General features: G+C 34.5%; 1 protein-coding gene across 13 annotated transcripts; it reads right to left on the bottom strand.

Annotated features, from left to right (window-relative positions):
• Positions 1-465: 465 nt before the first annotated feature.
• Positions 466-21,629, bottom strand: LOC123905801 (uncharacterized membrane protein YjcL-like). 13 transcript variants are annotated; one of them, XR_006808505.1, is made up of 7 exons: positions 15,783-16,611; positions 14,943-15,658; positions 12,836-12,933; positions 4,959-5,070; positions 4,200-4,256; positions 1,871-3,023; positions 466-1,300 (listed from the first exon to the last, which is right to left on the bottom strand). XR_006808505.1 is itself a non-coding variant. In XM_045955534.1 (2 exons), exons 1-2 carry the CDS (start codon positions 15,196-15,198, stop codon positions 14,021-14,023), a joined length of 399 nt encoding a protein of 132 aa, XP_045811490.1. In that variant the 5' UTR covers positions 15,199-16,621; the 3' UTR covers positions 13,722-14,020. The 13 variants fall into 13 exon arrangements, 1 of the variants encoding a protein (XP_045811490.1); XR_006808504.1 differs by lacking the exons at positions 14,943-15,658; positions 15,783-16,611 and adding an exon at positions 21,488-21,629; XR_006808503.1 differs by lacking the exons at positions 14,943-15,658; positions 15,783-16,611 and adding an exon at positions 19,549-19,561.
• Positions 21,630-23,499: the final 1,870 nt, after the last annotated feature.

Here is a 23,499-nt window from a genome sequence, read left to right as displayed (position 1 = left end):
TCCTATCCATGTGCAGGGTCATGGCATAGGGTCTCAAATGGGGGCCTCAAAAAAAAAAACATAGAGAAGATAATAGTATTAGTAAATTAGGAGTATTTTTTGGTTACATTAAGTATTTTTTTGGTTACAGGAGTATAAAATAACGAATTGTGGGATTCAAGTATTTGAGATTTTTTTAATAAAAAAAAAAGTATTTGAGATTCTTTATTCTGATATAAAATGAGGAATTTATGCATTGCCTTTTTTTGGGGACGAAAATAGTGAAGATAGAGTAGATGGAAGAAATGGATCGTGTAAAGAAATACAAATTTTGTATATAAAAATTAACTTTGGAAGGATTTTTGGAGGATGAGTTTTGAAGATGTAATTCAAAATATAAGTTCTGTCTTATATACTACTACTCACAACCTACCAGAAGCTATTTACCAATGTGAATGGTTTAGTGAAAGACATATGGCATGTCTATTTCACCGAGTCTCTCTCCGAGACAGTGCCCAGATCGTTGCGCCTTTCGTGCGGGTCGGAACTTACCCGACAAGGAATTTCGCTACCTTAGGACCGTTATAGTTACGGCCGCCGTTCACCGGGGCTTCAGTCGCCAGCTTCCCTGTCATCATCAGGTCACCAACTTCCTTAACCTTCCGGCACTGGGCAGGCGTCAGCCCCCATACATGGTCTTACGACTTTGCGGAGACCTGTGTTTTTGGTAATGTCTTTCGGCCAGGTATCAATTTGTAGGCAAACCCAGTCTTAGCGAATGGAAGATATCTTCCGATAAGTACTATTAGGGGCGTTTTTGGAATTCATGGGGACTGTGAGAAATGAGGTGGGAGGAAGGGAAGACATATAACTTTTGGAATTTTAATGCGTTTTTGGAATTTTAATGCTAGACCAGAGTATGATTTGTGATTGGCCTTGCATGGCAACCCTCACACCAGCCATACCACCAAAGCCAAAGACCTTTGAGCAAGCGTTAAGCAATCAAGAGGAAGCAAGCCTGTTCTCTCCTCTCCCGAAACCAACTTTTAGGGGGGAGTCTATATGCATTAAAGGGGAATGAATCCTCTCCCATTAATTTTCTCTCCCATGAAATCCTGACCATTCACTTTTTTTTTTCTACAAGTTGGTCAACCAATAAAAAACAATTGAGGGCAGAGATTAACACATGAGGGAATCCAGTGAGAATTTCACTACGATAAGAGAGGTTTAGAATGAGACATACCTTCAAAGGTGATGATGTGAGACTTATATAGTCGAGAAGGAGGAGGTATTTGGGCTTGGACCATCCAAACAGTCCACTCTACAACCATAGCATCAATATTTCAGTCAAGTATCTAATAACGAATCTAAAAGGATGTCAAATTAATCAACTTCAGTTTGTTTATACACATAAACCAAATTAGAAAACATAAATAGAGAATACCTCCAAAATCCAAATTACAAGAATTTTAAATTCTTTGAGCTTATAGGGTGAAAAGGCGGCTCAAATCATAGAATTATACCATATTAAGAAAACTTGTTCCCGCATTTACTTCCAACATAAAAAGTCTGCCCAGTTAACAAATTAACATTGTATTTGTTCCCTAGTTTCTATCCTGCAACCAAAGCTTCTATCATCTCTCCAGAGACTCTGGACCAGAGTCTCTAATCGTTTATGGGACATTGAACTCATGATGAATCTAAAAGGACAAAAGTCGGCTATTACAGAACTGCACTAGTGTACTACTGTTGAACAAAGTTCTATATATAAGAATATGTTTTTATATGAATCTAAAATGAATAATTCAACCATTATTGAAATCATAAAACCAATACAAACAATCACACTGAAATAAAAAATAAAAAACAAAAAACTTGAATAGCTCATCACCTGAGAATTCCTTCTCATCAACTAGCTTTCACATTAAAGCATCATCTTGCATGTTTGGACCATCAAGAAAATCCCTTACAAAAATCACAGAACAAAGTATATTCATCTTATTGTTGAATTTTAAGTTAGTGGGCTCATGTTTACCACACAACACATTATCAATAATGAAAAAAAATTCATCTCAGTGATAGATTCACGATTTGGGTCATAATGCATTTTACTCTGACGCCATTGTTTCATTGAGGCATCTATTCCTTACAAAACTTATGAAACATTAGGTAATAGGGTCATTAAGATCATAATTCAAATCACTGCAAAATTGAATTTAGAGCTAAGGGTCACCAAAGCACTATAGATATCCATTCATGCATTATGTTCGTCCAGCATTTTACTCTATAGTCATTGAGGCATCTATGATCCATCTGTTACAAAATTTATAAAACATAGTATATTCATTGATTCCAATGGTCAAATTTAGGGTCTCAGCACAGAGCATATCAGTTTCTTTTGATTATCTAATATATAATATCCCATAAGGCTGAAATTCAAACCATTATTATGAAGAAAAAAATATATAAACTAGGAAAATTGATACATGACAAAATTCAACAATATAACCTCCACTCATGAAATCAAAACATAGAAAACTGAGACAGGAATCATATACCTCATTTTCAAATTTGGGATAGAAAGTTGCTCTAGTTCGTGCATGAAGTCACATCAACACCAACACCAACACCTGAACCATCAACCTTTCCTTTACCGGGGGGGACTGTAATTATAAATGACCATCGACCTCATATAAATGACCCAGCAATAGTCGTTCCAGTGAACCAATATGTTCCAAATTGAGTACTACTCTTACTAGTCTAGGAGTCTAATTCCAATTATGCAATTGTGAAGAAATCCAAATTTGTATGCATGAACTCTCACCTTTTCAATATGAAAAAACGCTCACCTTTTCAATTTCAAAAAGCATATATTTAACAAAAAAAGTTGACTTCCATATAACAAACAAAAAAATACATCAATAATCAAACTTAGCTTATATCAACAACAAAAACTACGCAAAGTAAACACAATTTGAACTTCTTTAGATAGAACCCAAGTAAGATTGCTTTTTTGTACCAAAGGATCAAACAGTCAGCAACTCCTGAAAGAAAGATTGAAAGAAGTTACTTGTCAAACCCTATACACACAAAAAAAATCACTAGAAATTAAGTTTAGGAAAAAGCTCGTAGCGATGACTATAATACTTTGATTTTGAGAGATGTAATTATAAATATTTAATCAACTAATAACTTCTTGTTTGCTGATATCATTTTTTCTCCCAGCCACAAAAATAAGTGAATACGCAAATTAGTCATCCAAGTTGTGACCTTCGATAAAAAGATTACTGAATTTTATGAATTGACAAATACTTTTCTGAAATTATAATGCATGAGTCAAAAAGGTCCCTCTGTTAACCTCTGCCGTTAGTAGGGCTAGGACGTGGCACGTTAAATGAATGTGAGACCTACTGCGTCGATCTCGCATCACTAAGGACTATATTGCATATGAAATTTATGAGGTAAAAGTTATTTTACGTGTTTGGATCCCAAGGTGAGAGCTCCGAAGTTGGCATGAAATGCATGAATTTAACATATGTTTCTAGAGGTGTAGGATCCATGTGCAAAACAACATATTCATTTAACACCCCCACATTATAGCCCCTAATGGCAGAAGTTAAGGGATGAACCTTTTTTACTGATGTGTTACAATTTCATGAATGTATTTGCCAATTCGATTATTTTGATCGATACTCACAATGTTGAAGATCAATTTGCCTATTCATTCAAATCTTCATTAAGTTATTGCTATTGAACACAATCAAGTCAAAAGCACCAAAGTTACTCTAAATGTGCATGAACTGAGGGAATCCTTTTCCCATTATACCATGTTAAAATGAAACATCTTTTGCCGACCATTACATAGCCAATTCTCAGAACATAATACAGTGAAAGTGAGAAGGGGGAGAACATCAAGGAAATCATAGAAGTATTTCCAAAACACTAAAAGAATCTTGTAACAACGGCTTTTTAAATTATTTTCTGTTTCTCAATATATTTCAGAAGCTCTCATTTAACTTTTCTAAATGTCATAAAAACTACTTTTGTAAGTGACAAACTATTAACTCATTTTAACTGAGAAACTTCTTTTCTCTTTTTCTTTAATCTACAATCTCATTTGAAAAAATGACTTTGAGAGTGTAATCTGTGTTTAAGCATCTCATTAATCTACAATCTGCCATAAGCTCTAGATAAACTAAACAAGTAGAAATATATAATACCTTTTCTTTCTGTTTGTAGATAGCATCAACCTTCTTTATGTAATCATTTGTCGGTTTCTACAAAACAGCACAATTACAATGAGAAAAAATCAATTATTACTTTTACTTTTGAATAATAAGCTACCAATATAAATCCATCATCCATCAATAATGATATAAAACAGAAAATTGTCCTAACAGGAAAAATTCACACTAATATTGAACAGATAGATAGCCAAAAATTTAGCTGCTTGCTAGTTGCTACAATATCTAAGTTATAAAGACGATAAAATTACCACGTGTCTGCAACACCAAAAAGTTAAAAATGGAGAGCAAAATGCATAGCATTGTTTATTGTATATTTGCACCTTGAGATGGATTATTCACATCGCATGCACAAGTTTTCAGTCCATTGTTCTAAGGCACGTGACGTGCACATACTACTTTACAGTCACTACCAAATCTCATTGATACAAGGGTGGCAGAGAAAACTTTCAATGTTAATAGTAAGTTAGATTGGTACACTTAAAACATTGTTATATCCTAGTTGACAGAATTGGTTCCTCATATTTCACACCTATAGAGCTTGTGTGTAATAAACATTTAGTGTTGTATCTTCTTTCAAAATAAGGACTAAATGCATAGAAGTTGACTTTAATTTCATTAGAGAAAAAGATCCTCTCAGACATCATCAAGATTTCTTTTGTGAGCTCCAAGGATCAGTTGTTCGATATCTTCAATAAATCGTTAAAAGCACTTCTCCATGGAAGTTGAAATTACCTTCCATCAGTCAGATGTCAACTGAGTGATATTCAACAGTATCACTTCTCCATCATTATTTGGAGTCATACCAACATCAGAGTTAACTATGGCTTTTTCAATTGCCTTCAAGCTGAAACCAATATTATGCAAACTACACGAGTTGCGCCAAAACAAAAGCAAAAGTTATCAATTATGTGGTGCAGTTTATCATGACAATAGGATGCCCCATAGTTTCATTATATATTAGTAATACTAAAGAGCAATGGATAATCAGACATAGCAATAGTTAAAAATACTAAACACATCATTGTACTGCTACTATAGCCGCTGTTTGACAACACTAAAGTCTGAAACCAATTCAAATCAACTAAAAGGAAGTAAATGACAGAAGCAAAAGCTGATAATAAGATAGAGATCATGCAATGAAAAGTAATTATGAGTCATGACAGACAAGTAGCAATCACTAAACCAAGTGATTGGACTCAAGTGGTTAATGAGCTCCCCCTAGGAGGAATAATTCGAGAGAACCCAAATTCGATTCTAGAGAGAAACAACCTCATGGCCATAACGCCATATATACCAGATAGATAAATATTATAAGAAACAGTTTAGACTCCAAAGAGTTGGTTTCTTTGTACTTTGCTTCAGTTGATTCGTGTCTTCCTTAGAGAAATCCTTTGAAACCCCTATCAGTAGGCTAATCAAACACAAGGACGCAATGCGTTTTGCATTTGCAAAATCAGTTCATATTGTAATTGCAAAATTGCATTTAGGGACTAGGGTCATTAAAGCACAATATATATCATACCAGCATTTTTGAGCCACAAAGACAATCCCTTACAAAAATCAAGGAACAAAGTATATCCATCGAATTTGGAGTTAGTGATCTCTTGTATATCATACCACTAGTGACAGTTTCACAATTAGTGTCATAAAAAGACAATAGACACCATCCACGTTTTGAATAAAATTGCTTTGCTTTGAAAGCCTCCATCCAAGTTTTCCATTATGAATAAAGAATTCATAATTCATTTTCCATTGAGGGACAAGGGTCATTAAGGGAAAGCAGATTTCATGCTGTCTGTGTTGACACATTTCACATTTTTGAGCCACCAAGAATGATAAAAATAGGTAAGTTTCTATCTTTTTTAGTTACTAAACCCAAGACTTACATTTATAATTATCAACACAAATATTGTGCTATCTTATTCTTATACCAACACCCACCAAATTTTATCAGATTTCACAATAGATCTGCGGTAAAAAATACCAACAGATACAACCTCATGGCCATAATGCCATATATACCAGATAGATATTATAAGAAACAGTTTAGACTCCACTAATTTACTGCTGATAACTAACATTTGCCTATCAAAATAATTAGGCCACATACTTTTACTAAGGTCAGATTATGTTAATAAGGGTCAAGATTAGGATTTAAGTTCTATGCACCCTGCACACACGGCATGTAGGACTGAGATATGTTTGAGCTGTGACTTATGTTAGACAAAATGATTAATAGCAGACAGAGGAATAAACAAAGGTTGCAAGCAGAACAGTGCCTATGTCTCCATATAATAAGAAAGGGAAGAAACAGTTCATACTTCTTCAATGCAATTAGATAGAAGTGAGACCGTTGATAAAGATGCTGGGAATCCAATTGGATTGTACGATCCTGGCTCTCCATATTGATTCACATGTAGACAGCGAAAGGTCCATTGAAAACAGAAGCTTCAATAACCCAAGCATTGATGGGAGAACCGAATTTGGACACAACAATTTCAGATAGTTTCTATAAATCTGATAGCTTCTCAATTACAGGATTACCGGTCCTTTCAACTCGATCACCACAGAAAACGATGGCATTTGCTATGGCCACCTGTAGAATTGAATTTAGGGACTACGGGTCATCAAAGCAGACTATATACCCATTCATGCATTATTATGAATAAAAGTTCATAATTTTTTTTAATAGAAAAGCGGACACCGATAGAGACAATTGCTTGAGTAGCAATTAAGGCAACAACTAGATTTCACATTCAGGGACTAGGGTCATTGAGGCATCTATGATTCATCCGTTACAAAATTTATATAACAAAATATATATATTCATCGATTCCAACGGTCAAATAGCCAACAGCTAGATTTCAGAATCAGGGACTAGGGTCATTGAGGCATCTATGATCCATCCGTTACAAAATTTATTCAACAAAGTATATATATTCATCCATTCCAAATAAGCAACAACTAGATTTCACATTCAGGGACTAGGGTCATTGAGGCATCTATGATCCATCCGTTACAAAATTTATACAACAAAGTATATATATTCATCGATTCCAACGGTCAAATAGGCAACAACTAGATTTCACAATCAGCGGCTAGGGTCATTGAGGCATCTATGATCCATCCGTTACAAAATTTATACAACAAAGTATATATATTCATCGATTCCAACGGTCAAATAGGCAACAACTAGATTTCACAATCAGCGGCTAGGGTCATTGAGGCATCTATGATCCATCCGTTACAAAATTTATATAACAAAGTATATATATTCATCGATTCCAACGGTCAAATAGGCAACAACTAGATTTCACAATCAGGGACTAGGGTCATTAAGGCATCTATGATCCATCCATTACAAAATTTATATAACAAAGTATATATATTCATCGATTCCAACGGTCAAATAGGCAACAACTAGATTTCACATTCAGGGACTTGGGTCATTAAGGCATCTATGATCCATCCATTACAAAATTTATATAACAATGTATATATATTCATCGATTCAAACGGTCAAGTAGGCAACAACTAGATTTCACATTCAGGGACTAGGGTCATTAAGGCATCTATGATCCATCCATTACAAAATTTATAAAACAAAGTATATTTATCGATTCCAACGGTCAATTTTAGGGTTACTAGAGCAATATACTCCACCCTTTTTCAGATAATGAAAACAGATTTCTTCACAAAATGAAAATTTAGGGTTACAGGAAACCCACCATCGTTCCCAACATGTCTCAATTGGGGCAAAACAAAAAACTGTCTTTTAAGGTTCTTTTGGAACAAAACAGAACACCTTTTGAACAATTAAGGTTCTTTTGTTTTTCTAAAGCAGAAGATTGAATTTTCTTGAATGATCAAGAATGAGAAAAAATGGGTAAAGTTTGTACCTTTTTTCAAGCAGGAAATTGAATGTTGTTCGTTGATGTTGCGAATAATAAAGTTGATTAAGCGAACCACCGAACATCCACGCACAGAGGTTTCTGTTTCGTTCGATTCTTGAAGAAGAAAGAATGGATGTGTCGAATTCGATCGACAATGTTTTCGTTTTTGTTTCATTCGTTTCTTGAAGAAGAAAGCAAGAATGAGTTTTTATTTTCTTTTCGCATCACAAATTTCTTTTCACATAACAAATCACAAATTAGCGTTAAATTGAAAAGCACACTGTAACCAAAAAAAGAAAAGAAAAGCACACACATATTTAAACCCGTCACTTTAATGGGCCGTTTGATTTTGATTGTTTTTTAATAATTACTAACTTTTACACTGTATTTGTTTTTTTTTTTTATATCTTAGGATTATATATATATATATTATAGATTTTTGTCCTTGTAATTATCAAATTTTATTTTTTGTTGTCTCGGTAAAAAAAGTGGCATGTAGTCTCGTGAACTTAGCTCAATTAGCAGGACATTACATTATGTATGCAGCGTGTTGGAGTTCGAATCTCAATCATTGACATTACATTATGTATGCAGCGGGTTCGAGTTCGAATCTCAATCATCTCACTTATCCACCTTACGGGTGGAATTTCTAACCACTAAACTACTTAACCAAAAAGAGAAGAAAAAAAAAAGTGTCATGTTTTGGTTCTTACTTTAAGTTCTTATTGTTATCGGTGATGTCATAAATGGTGATTGTGTTGGTTGCTTAGAAGTGATGCATTTTACCTTTATTGGTACCGTCACAATCGATGATTGTGCTTATTGCTTAGCGCTCGATGCACAACCTTTAGGTACCTCATCATGTAATTGTATCAATTCATGGGCCTCCTCTTTGGCAGGCACCGGTTTTAGCTTCAACTCAATAATATCATCTCTAAGCTTATCTAACTAATGAACTTGTTGTGCATTATCATGAGCGATCTCAGCATGAGGTTTTTTATCCCCTTCTGGTGCGGATATTGGTACCTGTTGTTGAGAATTCTGAGCTACTTTGGCGACGTACACGTTTTTAATAATTTTATGAACTATCTCTGGTTGCAGCTTCTTTTCATTTGCTTCCTTGTTATCAATTCGCGGCGAATGTAACCATTTGCAAGTCGCGATGTGATGACCAATAACATGGCAATGATGGCAAAAATCCGGTAAACGTTCATAAACAACTGCAAGCTTGACCGCATAACCATCGCGTTCAACCAATATCTCATCAAACAGTTGTTTCGACAGGTCCATATCAACCAAAATGCATAATGACCAAAATTCCAACTCAATGTCGCATCATCTAAGGCGAGAGAAGGGGGGGGGGGGGGTACCAATTGCACGCGCAATTTCAAACAAAGCACTTGTTGTCAATACTCTTGCGGTAACTCCATAAGTCGAATCCAAATCCAAATCTGAGCATGAGTTTGATAAACACAAAACGCCAGACTTCAAGTTAACCGCTCCCGTAGACCAAACTTCATTCCCCAACTTATATTATTGGTAACGGTACCCCATAGAAAAATTTGATACCAAAGAATTTACCAGCAAAATTTATTAACTTTTTTGATATGTGTAAGCAAACTCAAATGATACTTAAAATGAACCAATGAAGTAATTATTTTTGAGTTTGAGTCATATATGATATATGTAACATGTTAGTATTTGTTAGAAATATCTAAGCTCTTAATACAGTCAAAAGACATGTCTTTTGGCCAGGTATCGATTTGTAGGCAAACCTAGTCTTATATTTTGATATCTACCGGTAAGTAGCGAATGGAAGATATCTTCCAATAAGTACTATTAGGGGCGTTTTTGGAATTCATGGGGTTGTGAGAAATGAGGTGGGGGGAAGGGAAGACATATAACTTTTGGAATTTTAATGATTTGTGATTGGCCTTGCATGGCAACCCTCACACCAGCCATACCACCAAAGCCGAAGACCTTTGCGCAGGCGTTAAGCAATCAAGAGGAAGCAAGCCTGTTCTCTCCTCTCCCGAAACCAAATTTTAGGGGGGAGTCTATATGCATTAAAATCACACAAGAACAGTATCAAAAAGGGGTCGACTAATGCAAGAATCATCTTATTGGTAGATTGGTAATGAATAAAGGAAATCAACCTTTGACAACATGTGATTTAACGTTAAAATTGAAATCAATTTGGCAGCAAATTGGCCCTTGGAAACTTGTTCCCTTGGGGGGAGGCTTCTTTGATTTTACGTTCTCTGCTTATGACAAACGAAGGGCATAGTCCATTGGTACTTATAATCTCAAGCCAGGTTTGTTACATCTATCGAAATGGGAGCGTGACTTTGTTATCTACTAAGCAATCACATGTGCAAACATGGGAATGTTTTTATGATCTCCCTCAGGAATATTGGCGACCGTGTACTTTATTTGAAATAGCAAGTGGAGTGGGTACATGTACACCCCTCGTGCTTGATGAGAACACGAAAAACAGAACCTTCGGGTACTTTGCACGAATTTTGGTTGATGTTGATTTATCACAGCGTGTATTTAATGGTGGAAAGGGACGGACACTCGTTCTACGTGGATATTATTAAGTATGAAAAACTACCAGAGTTTTGTACGCACTGTCAGACTATTGGTCATGCCATTCACAACTGCAACAAATTACACCCTCAGGTACAGAAAAACAATGATATACTACAGAAGGCTCAGTCGACCCATGCCAAAAAACAGTACGTCGCGAAAGAAAATAATGCCAGAGCTTATACTACTGAACAGCCACTGAAACGACAAGATCCGGGTGCTAACAATTCAGATATGAATAATAATAAAAATGCCTGTCCAGCGATGACAGCGGACGATGCAATCATTACGGTTAATAACAACAACTCTGCTGCGACAGTTGCTAGTAATAGTTCTGCAGCGCAACACAACAATTTTGTAGCTACAGCTGGCTAATAATAATAATAATTCTGCAGCGCTATCTAACAAGCCGCAACATACACAACCAGCAGTAGCTACTGTTTCTGTGACGGAACATACTCTTCGGTGACGGAAGCACAAACTGTTCCCGTGCAGGGATATTGTTTCTGTGCAAGACCAGCAAACTGCTGCGCAGAAGGATCATATATGGTTGTGCAAGAAACGTCAATCGAGGTGCCAGTGCAGCGTTGTGAACTGATTTTAGAGCAAGTAAGTTATCCGGGGACTAATGAAAATGCAAATGAATATGATGTGGATAGTTATGATGGAATTCCTGTTTATGATGTTTCTAGCACTGTTAATATTGAGCACAACATTGCTAGCAAGTCGAGGATCCGAGGCTTAGAATGAGACATACCTTCATAGGTGATGATCTGAGGCTTATACAGTCGAGGAGGTGGTATTGGGCTTGGGCTAGCCCAACAGTCCACTCTAGAACACACATTATTTGAATTCATATCCTACAACCAAAGCATCAATATACTAGTCAAGTCTCTCATAATGAATCTAAAAGGTTGCCAAATTAATCAACTTCAATTTGCTTAAACACATAAACCAAATTAGAAAACATAAATAATGAAAATACCTCCAAAATCCAAACTACAAGAATTTTAAATTGTTGGAGCTTATAACTATATGGCGTTTTGCCTATTATCGCTTCTTCTTTTGAAGAACTCCATCAACTACTTTGATAGCATAGTCACTAATTATTAAGTATATAGTGTGACCATTAGGCTCAAAACAGCAATATTATTTTCAACCAATAACTGCAGTAGCTTTCACATTGTACACCGAGACTCGGTTTTATAATTGTTGAGGTGAGATTATACTACCATTTAGCTTATTAGAGAATCAAGCAATATAGGATATCTTTTTGCAGAAAAATTTGTACTTAGAAGAATAGGGAATAATAATCAAAGGGAAAATTAACTATACTTGCCATTTGACCATATGATTTCTATACAACTATTGGTCAGTATTTAAAGATGTTATAACTACAAACTAACTTAATCTCAATCAGATTTGAGTTTGATATTCAATAGCTCTTGGTGTATTTTTAGGTAGTATTATCATACTATTCCGAGGCAACTAATTATCCATATACTTATATGATAGCATAAAACATTGTCATTTTTAAAATGAGACTTATGAGCCTAGTTGACAGAATTGGTTCTCTCACTCTTAGAGCTTGTGTGTAATAAACATTTAGTGTTGTATCTTCTTTCAAAATAAGGACTAAATGCATAGAAGTTGACTGTCATTTCATTAGAGAAAAAGATCCTCTCAGACATCATCAAGACTTCTTTTGTGAGCTCAAAGGATCAGTTGTTTGATATCTTCAATAAATCGTTAAAAGGAGAAGTGTTGTTATTGATTTTGTTACTAATTTTGAGGGATTTCAATTATATATCCCCTGAATATATAGTTTTAAACATTCATTTGTAAAGAATAAATGAATAATACAATCAAAACTAAAATTATTTCTCTCATGATATTGAAAAATATCTCAGAAGGGATAGTATGCAATATTGCATACTACTCTACTCTTACTCTCAATCAATGACTCAATTCAATGGAGAGAAAAAGAAGTAAGCCGTACAAATCATTACGAGCATGTCGCACATTAAAAAGAACACAAGTACATACAATAAGTTTGAATAAGATAATTTTGATTTTGTTTCTCTATTTCATTCTTTCTGGTTTGTCATATATAAGTGCATAACATACCTTGATTTGTCATATGGCTGTACCAAAAGAGAACTGGCATCAGGAGTGCTTATTTGAGCAATGGTCTTCAAACCAACTGGTGATCCATAGTATTCCACCTAGAACATTTATAAAACATTTCCTTAGAGAATGCCTTTGAAACCCTTATCAGTAGGCTAATCAAACACAGGGACACAATGCCTTTTGCATTTGCAAAATCAGTTCATATTGTAGTTGCAAAATTGCATTTAGGGACTAGGGTCATTAAAGCACAATAGATAATAATTCATGCTTTATATTATGAATGAAATTTTATATTAAAATTGCATTTAGGCAACAACTAGCTTTCACATTAAGGCATCATCCAACATTTTTGAGCCACCAAGACAATCCCTTACAAACATCAAGGAACAAAGTATATCCATCGAATTTGGAGTTAGTGATCTCATGTAGACACCATCCACGTTTTGAATAAAATTTTATATTAAAATTGCTTTCCTTTGAAAACCTCCATCAACCTTTTCCATTATGAATAAAGAATTCATAATTCATTTTCCATTGAGGGACAAGGGTCATTAAGTTCATCCAACATTTTACTCTATAGTCATTGAGCCATCTATGGTCCATCCATTACAAAATTTATAAAACATTGTATATTCATCGACTCCATAGTATCTCATTCATCTGATACTCTATAGTCATTGAGGTAACAATATTATCTTTCACATTAAGGCATCAGTCAACATTAGGGGACAAGGGTCATTAAGTTCATAATGCAAAATCACTTCTAGTTGCAGTTGCAGAATTGAATTTAGGGACTAAGGGTCATCAAAGCAGAATATATATATCCATTCAAGCATAATTATGAATAAAAATTCATAATTTTTTTAATAGAAAAGCGGACACCGATAGAGACAATTGCATGAGTAGCAATTAAGGCAACAACTAGCTTTCATATTCAGGGACTAGGGTCAATAAGTTCATCCAACATTTACGATCCATCCGTTACAAAATTCATAAGACAAAGTATATTCATCGATTCCAACTTTCACATTCCGTTACAAAACTTACGAAACATTAGGGACATTAAGTTCATAATTCAAAATCACTTCTAATTGCATTTTTGCAGAATTGAATACAGGGACTAGGGTCATCAAAGCACAATAGCAAACATTTGTACCTTACATTTGTGCCTTATATTTTTCATCAAAGCACAATTGCATTTAAGGCAACAACTAGCTTTTGCATTAAGGCAACAACAAGACAATCCCTTACAAAAATCATGGAAAAAAGTAAAACCATCTTATTATCGAATTTGGAGTTAGTGGCTTCATGTATACCATACCACCCTATATAGATAATGAAAAGAAAAAGAAAAATCATCCCAGTGACATTTTCACAATTAGGGTCATAATAAGACAATAGAGACCAAACACATTTTGAATAAAAGTTCATTATTCAAATTTCTTTAAAGGCCACCATCCAACTTTTACTTTATAAAACATTAGGAACTAGTGTGATTAAGTTCATAATGCAAAATCAATTTTAATTGCAGTTGCAGAATTGAGTTTCGGAACTAAGGGTCATCATCAAAGCATAATATATACCCATTCATGCAATATTATGAATAAAAATTCATAAATTTTTTTTAATAGAAAAGCGGACACCGATAGAGACAAATACTTGAGTAGCAATTAAGGCAACAACTAGCTTTCACATTCAGGGACTAGGGTAATTAAGTTCATCCAACATTTTACTCTATACTCATTGAGGCATCTATGATCCATCCGTTACAAAATATATAATACATAATATATTCATCGATTCCAATGGTCAAGTTTAGGGTTACTAGGGCAATATACTTCACCCCTTTTTCAGATAATGAAAAAAGATTCTGTCACACAATGATTGAATGTTCTTGAAAAAAATGTGTTTGATTTATCTAATAATTATTTTTTTTCATGTGAAATATGGTCAAATTGTACATTAAAACTGTGTTAACAACATAACTTCCAATTAGTTGGAAGTAAATATCTAAACACTAGAAACAATAATTTCTACAAGTGTTTTTGAACCATTACTCGAAAACCTATACCTAAAAAAGTTGCAATTGAAACACCAAAAATACCTGTAAGAATTCCAGGAACAACTAAAGATTCCCAGCCTTTAGCCTTAGCCATTCCACAAGCTGTTGTAGGGCCTCCAATATTAGCATTTGATGCTAAAAGTAATAGCTTCAAATCAAGCTTAAATAACTTGCCTAATCCAAGAACAATAAGATGAATAGTTACTTGAACTAATGCAAATATGAATATACTTGGGGCTGTTTTGATCAAATTCAATATACTTCCACTAGCTCCAACCACCACTAAAAATACCTGCATCAAAACCAAGGCAACAGTATGACCAGCAGGTATAAGGGGACTAATCAGTATGATTGCAGTTACTCCTGGAAGAGTTCCTCCTTGTTATACCATATTGTTCTATGAAGTATGTAGCAGCTCAACATATTAAAAATGATGTAGCTACTGTAGTAGCTGTCTGTAACAGTGGAATGTTACCCTCATTTTCTGACTTCATATGCATTGCATTATCAGTGGTTGGTGGTGCGGTCTCTGCAGGTATTTTAGAAGCCAATGCAAGCAACACCATAAAATAAACAGCACAGATAACATTACCTGTGGCCACTCCTGCAGCTAAAACTGATGCGAACAAACCATGCGACTGTCGACCAATATAGCTTCCCATTAGTGCTGCTGCTATTCTCCAGTTGTCAGGACCAAGAGATCTCATAGGAACTAAAAGAAATGCCACTAGAGTTCCAATTACAGTAGCAACTGCAATCTCCATTTATTTAATAAATTGAAACTCAAACAATTATTATGAAGAAAAATATATACAAACTAGGAAAATTGATACATCCACTCATGAAATCAAAACATAAGAAACTGAGATAAGAATCATATACCTCTTGATTAGTGTCCATTAGGAGGACAGTGTGTGAATTTGTATTGATTATATTGACTTAACTTTCTTTTCTTAGTTAACTCTTTCCCTTATTCTTGCCATCGATTTGGAGGCCATGTACATTCTCCTCACATAATATAGCCAAAATTTTCCGGCGCGTGTTTATCGCACGCCACACTATAGCCATCCATTTGAGCCGCCGTTTTTCATCCCATTGTGGTTTTTCCTCCCGGTTCTATTGGGACCCTTCCGGGTTGTGGGTATGGTATGTCCTCAAAGAATGTAACATTTGTAGATTTGTAGAAGTGGTGTGTAGAAGAAGAGTAACACCAATATCCCTTTTGGACACGAGAGTAACACCGATATCATTTTTGGACACAAGAGTAACCAAAGAAGACATACTTGATAGCTCGAGCGGCTTGCGTGACTAACATATCCACTAATTTACTACTAATAACTAACATTTTCCTATCAAAATAGTTAGGCCACATACTTTTACTAAGGTCAGATTATGTTAATAAGGGTCAAGATTAGGATTTAAGTTCTATGAACCCTGCACACATGGCATGTAGGATTGAGATATGTTTGAGCTGTGACTTATGTTAGACAAAATGATCAATAGCAGACAGGAATAAACAAAGGTTGCAAACAATACAGTGCCTATGTGTCCATATAATAAGAAAGGGAAGAAACAGTTCATACTTCTTCAATGCAATTAGATAGAAGTGAGGCCGTTGATATAGATGCCGGGAATCCAATTGGATTGTATGATCCTGGCTCACCATATTGATTCACAGATGATATGAAATCTTTGTAGACAGCGAAAGGTCATTGAAAACAGAAGCTTCAATAACCCAAGCATTGATGGAAGAACCGAATTTGGACACAACAATTTCAGATAGTTTCTGTAAATCAGATAGCTTCTCAATTACTGGATTACCGGTCCTTTCAACTCATCACCACAGAAAAAGATGGCATTTGCTATAGGCACCTGTAGAATTGAATTTAGGGTCATCAAAGCAGACTATATACCCATTTATGCATTATTATGAATAAAAATTCATAATTTTTTTTAATAGAAAAGCGGACACCAATAGAGACAATTGCTTGAGTAGCAATTAAGGCAACAACTAGCTTTCGCATTCAAAGACTAGGGTCATTAAGTAATTTATCCAGCATTTTTTGGCATCAAGACATCCAATCACTTTTTATCGAAGCAGAAGATTAAAAGTTTTTATCGAAGCTCATCATCGTTCCCAACAGGTATTGATTATAATGCAGATGGAGCAAATATGTTGGAATGAAAATTCCAAAAACCTGTGCAACTACTTTATCATAACAAACAAAAAAAACTGTTTGTTTAAAATATTGGTACCAAACATAATCTTGGGACAGAACACTTTTTGCACAATTAAGGTTCTTTTTGTTTTTCTCAAGCAGAAGATTGAATGTTCTTCAATGATCAAGAACCAGAAAAATGGGTAAAGTTGTACCTCTTTTTCAAGCAGAAGATTGAATGTTCTTGACAAAATAAAAAATGAAAAAATGGCTATCTCATCATATATGATATCTCATCATATATGATTCATGAATTCATGAATGCAAATATATTGAAATGAAAGTTCCAAAATTTACCATACCAACACAAAAAGTTAATATCTTTCAAAAATTGGTGCCAAACAAACAAAAGGGTCATGGGACAAAAAGAACACATTTGCTCAATTAATGTTCTTTTGTTTTTTTTTTTATGATGCAGAAGATTGAATGTTGAACATAATGCAAAATCACTTCTAATTGCAGTTGCAGAATCGAATTTAGTGACTAAGGGTCATCAAAGCAAAATATATACCCATTCATGCATTATTATGAATAAAAATTCAAAGTTTTTTTTAATAGAAAAGCGGACACCGATAGAGACAATTGCTTGAGTAGCAATTAAGGCAACAACTAGATTTCACATTCAGGGACTAGGGTCATTGAGCCATCTATGATCCATCCGTTACAAAATTTATATAACAAAGTATATATATTCATCGATTCCAACGGTCAAATAGGCAACAACTAGATTTCACAATCAGGGACTAGGGTCATTGAGGCATCTATGATCCATCCGTTACAAAATTTATATAACAAAGTATGTATATTCATTGATTCCAACGGTCAAATAGGCAACAACTAGATTTCAAATTCAGGGACTAGGGTCATTAAGGCATCTATGATCCATCCATTACAAAATTTATATAACAAAGTATATATATTCATCGATTCCAACGGTCAAATAGGCAACAAGTAGATTTCACATTCAGGGACTCGGGTCATTGAGGCAACTATGATCCATCCGTTACAAAATTTATATAACAGAGTATATATATATTCATCGATTCCAATGGTCAAATAAGCAACAACTAGATTTCACATTCAGGGACTAGGGTCATTGAGGCATCTATGATCCATCCGTTACAAAATTTATTCAACAAAGTATATATATTCATCGATTCCAAATAAGCAACAACTAGATTTCACATTCAGGGACTAGGGTCATTGAGGCATCTATGATCCATCCATTACAAAATTTATACAACAAAGTATATATATTCATCGATTCCAACGGTCAAATAGGCAACAACTAGATTTCACATGTGTGTTATTTGTTAGATGTTTGGTATCTGTTTAAGGCATGCCTTAAGGCCTTAGGCATTGCTGCGTGTGTAGACTGCAGAAGATTGACCTTTCTAACCCATAGTCTCTACTCTCAATGGAACTACAACACCCCTAAAATTCATCTGAGTTCTTAGAATTTTAGTGAAGGAAATATAGACCATATATATAATTAAGTGTGTAGATCGACCTTAGAAGCCTTAAAATTAGAGACTATACGAAATTAAAATCCATGTGGAAAACAACATATTCATTTTACCACCCCCACATTATAGCCCCTAATGGCAGTAGTTAAGGGATGAACCTTTTTGACTGATGTGTTATAATTTCATGAATGTATTTGCCAATTCGATTATTTTGACCAATTTGCCTATTCATTCAAATCTTCATTAAGTTATTAATATTGAACACAATCAAGTCAAAAGCACAGTGCTTTAAGCACTCATTTAACTTCTCTAAATGTCATAAAAACTACTTTTGTAAGTGACAAACTATTAACTCGTTTTAACTGAGAAACTTCTTTTTTTTTTCTTTAATCTACAATCTCATTTGAAAAATGACTTTGAGAGTGTAATCTGTGTTTAAGCATCTCATTAATCTACAATCTGCCTAAGCTCTAGATAAACTAAACAAGTAGAAATATATAATACCTTTTCTTTCTGTTTGTAGATAGCATCAACCTTTCTTTATGTAATCATCTGTCAGCTTCTACAAAACAGCACAATTACCATGAGAAAAGGTAGAATGGCAGACAAGGAAGAAATTACTGAAGGGAGTTAAGAAAGAAAGATAAGCAATTCAAGGAAATAAACCTTTTCAAGTTTTTCATAAGCTTTCAAAGCATCTCTTCGTATGTTCCTCAACGCCACCTATAAAAGAAGTGAACATGCCCATTCAAAAGATAGTAACAAAAACTGCAATTTAAGCCAAAATTATATATTCTAGAAGCATATGGCATGTAAAGCTATATGATTTACATTGAAAAAGAAGGAAAAAAAACACTCTTTACATAAATTAGATCCTTCAATTATTACATAATGTGAGAGGGCGGGGGGGCGGAAATCAAAATTTTACATGCGGGGTCAATAAGCTCTCTAGTTGATACCTACCTCAATTTTTTCATCTGACATAGTTCCAGTCTACGGTTTCAGCCGTTGTGAGCACACTGGTCCATTGTCAGTACTTGACTGCTCACTTAATTGATACACCCCCAAAAAAAAAAAAATCATCTCAAAAGCTGCAAACACAACTCACCTCTGTGTGCCATCACCAAATCTTGGTTCATGCGCTCACATCGCTTACATGCAAAAAGTTTTCAGTCCATTGTTATAAGGCACGTGAGGTGCACAACTGCACATACTACTTTACGGTCACTACCAAATCTCATTGATACAAGGGTGGCAGAGAAAACCTTAATTGTTCTATTGTATGTTAGATTGGTACACTTAAAAACATTGTTATTCCTTTCATAGGTTTCGGAATAAAACCACCAACATAACGAAGACAGAAGACCGAGTTTAAGGGGATATCATCTATTTTCTTCCAGTTAATATAAGGAATACCTTCAGTTCAAGGTAGCCTAATAGGCATTTTCTTGGCCCCTGTAGCTCATACTGAAAATTCTACTATTTATCTCTCACTCTTAGATCCTAGTTGACAGAATTGGTTCTCTCACTCATAGAGCTTGTGTGTAATAAACATTTAGTGTTGTATCTTCTTTCAAAATAACGACTAAATGCATAGAAGTTGACTGTCATTTCATTAGAGAAAAAGATCCTCTCAGACATCATCAAGACTTCTTTTGTGAGCTCCAAGGATCAGTTGTTCGATATCTTCAATAAATCATTAAAAGGACTTCAGATAGTTTATATATATGCTCCAACTTATCCATGGAAGTTGGAATTACCTTCCGTCAGTCAGATGTCAACTGAGGGATACTCAACAGTATCACTTCTCCATCATTATTTGGAGTCATACCAACATCAGAGTTAACTATGGCTTTTTCAATTGCCTTCAAGCTGAAAATCAATATTATGCAAACTACACGAGTTGTGCCAAAACAAAAGCAAAAGTTATCAATTATGTGGTGCAGTTTATCATGAAAATAGGATGCCCCATAGTTTCAAAGCAACTATGATCCATCCATTACAAAATTTATCCAACAAAGTATATATATTCATCGATTCCAACGGTCAAATAGGCAACAACTAGATTTCACATTCAGGGACTAGGGTCATTGAGGCATCTATGATCCATCCATTACAAAATTTATACAACAAAGTATATATATTCATCGATTCCAACGGTCAAATAGGCAGCGACTAGCTTTCACAATCAGGGACTAGGGTCATTGAGGCATCTATGATCCATCCATTACAAAATTTATACAACAGAGTATATATATTCATCGATTCCAATGGTCAAATAGGCAACAACTAGATTTCACAATCAGGGACTAGGGTCATTGAGGCATCTATGATCCATCCATTACAAAATTTATACAACAAAGTATATATATTCATCGATTCCAACAGTCAAATAGGCAACAACTAGATTTCATATTCAGGGACTAGGGTCATTGAGGCATCTCTGATCCATCCATTACAAAATATATCTAATAAAGTATATATATTCATCGATTCCAACGGTCAAATAGGCAACAACTAGATTTCACATTCTGGGACTTGGGTCATTAAGGCATCTATGATCCATCCATACAAAATTTATAAAACAAAGTATATTTATCGATTCTAACGGTCAAATTTAGGGTTAGTAGGGCAATATACTCCACCCCTTTTCAGATAATGAAAACAAATTCCTTCACAAAATGAAAATTTAGGGTTCCAGGAAACCCACCATCGTTCCCAACATGTCTCAATTGGGGCAAATATGTTAGAATGAAAATTCAAAACAAAAAACTGTCTTTTAAGGTTTTTTGGGACAAAACAGAACACCTTTTGCACAATTAAGGTTCTTTTGTTTTTCTAAAGCAGAAGATTGAATTTTCTTGAATGATCAAGAATGCGAAAAAATGGGTAAAGTTTGTACCTTTTTTCAAGCAGGAAATTGAATGTTGTTCGTTGATGTCGCAAATAATAAAGTTGATTAAGCAAACCACCGAACATCCACGCACACAGGTTTCTGTTTCATTCGATTCTTGAAGAAGAAAGAATGGATGTGTCGAATTCGATCCACAATGTTTGCGTTTTTGAATCAAAAAGAAAACTTTGATTAATTCAAAAACCAAAGGTACAAGGCGATCGCAAGGATCCAGCCCACAGGATCAAAAACGACAAAAGAAACAACTAAAGAAAAGGACTATTTACATCATGAGTTTAGCTAGGCATGTCCTTAATTTTCTATTGGTCCAACCCCTATAGACAATAGTATCAATAATTTTCTCATCAGTATGATTGTTCTGTACAGCATTACCAAAACTAATATCATTTCGATACCTCCAAACCTCATAGACACATTCAGTGAAGGCCAATTTTAGGATCTTTGCACGACCTCCTTTACCTTTAGTCTGTTTCATAATCCACTCCACTTCTTGACACCAGCCCAGTGGATAATGAGCAATCTGAATCCATTCAAGGACTTTCCTCCAAATATCTCTTGTTTCATTACAATCAAACATAAGGTGCTGCTGAGTTTCATCAGCACTGCAGAAGCAACAACAAGTTGTGTCAATAATCTCAAACATAATGTTTGCGTTTTTGTTTCATTCGTTTCTTGAAGAAGAAAGAAAGAATGAGTTTTTATTTTCTTTTCACACACAAATTTCTTTTCACATAACAAATCACAAATTAGCGTTAAATTGAAAAGCACACACATATTTAAACCCTTCACTTAATGGGCCGTTTGATTTATTTTTTTTTTTTTTTTGTAATAATTACTACCAACTTTTACACTGTATTTGTTTATTTTTAAAAAAATATTAGGGTTAAATATATATATTTTTGTCTTTGTAATTATCAAATTTTATTTTTTGTTGTCTCGCTAAAAAAAATTGGCATGTAGTCTCATGAAATTAGCTCAATTAGCAGGACATTACATTACATATGTAAGGGGGTCGGAGTTCGAATCTCAATCATCCACGTATCCACCTTATGGGTGGAATTTCTAGCCACTAAGCTACTTGACCAAAAAGAAAAAAAAGTGCAATGTTTTGGTTCTTGTTCTTATTGTTAAACTAATGCATATTTTTAAATAATTATTTCGTAGATATGTTTAGAACATTGTAAAAAGTTCTTTGAAAAACCTGTAAAAAAAAAAGTTCTTCGAAAAAATAAACTCAATTTAATTTTTATGTCAAAATTTTCTTTACATTTATAGTTATATTTTGAAATTTTAAAAGTTCATATCTAATTCTTCACATTTAAAAAATTCTAAAGTTATATAAACTAGCATTCAGACGGGCACGTTCTCGCCTGTGTGATCCAATTTTATGAATACAAAAACATGTTAAAAAACATGAATGGTTTTATGAAAACAAAAAAGTATAGACGTTATTTTTTTTTTTGAGGCGAGATGTTATTAAGATCGAAGTTATTAAAATAAGGATAGAAGTTAAAAAGAATTTTTTTTTAAAAAAAAAAATTGTTGAATGGGATGGTGCACCTCGTGAGCGGGTGTGTTATATGGCTGCCCCGCGTTGTGAGCTAATTTCTTATTCCAATTCTCTTGATTTTTGGAGACAACAGTCGTGAAAGATTTATCATTATCCTGAGGTTTTTTATCCCCTTCTAGTGCGGATATTGGTATCCGTTGTTTAGAATTATGAGCTACTTTGGCAGCATACTCTTTTTTAATAATTTTATGAAATATCTCCGGTTGCAACTTCTTTTCATTCACTTCCTTGTTATCAATTCGCGGCGAATGTAACCATTTGCAAGTCGCGATGTGATGACCAATAACATGGCAATGATGGCAAAAATCCGGTAAACGTTCATAGACAACTGCCAGGTTGACCGCATAACTATCATGTTCATCCAATATCTCATCAAACAACTGTTTCGACAGGTCCATATCAACCAAAATGCACGCAAAATGACCAAAAG

The sequence above is a fragment of the Trifolium pratense genome, linkage group LG2, assembly GCF_020283565.1.
Source record: "Trifolium pratense cultivar HEN17-A07 linkage group LG2, ARS_RC_1.1, whole genome shotgun sequence".
In the NCBI taxonomy this organism is placed as follows: Eukaryota; Viridiplantae; Streptophyta; class Magnoliopsida; order Fabales; family Fabaceae; genus Trifolium; species Trifolium pratense.
This window is presented reverse-complemented; position numbering and strand designations above follow the sequence as displayed.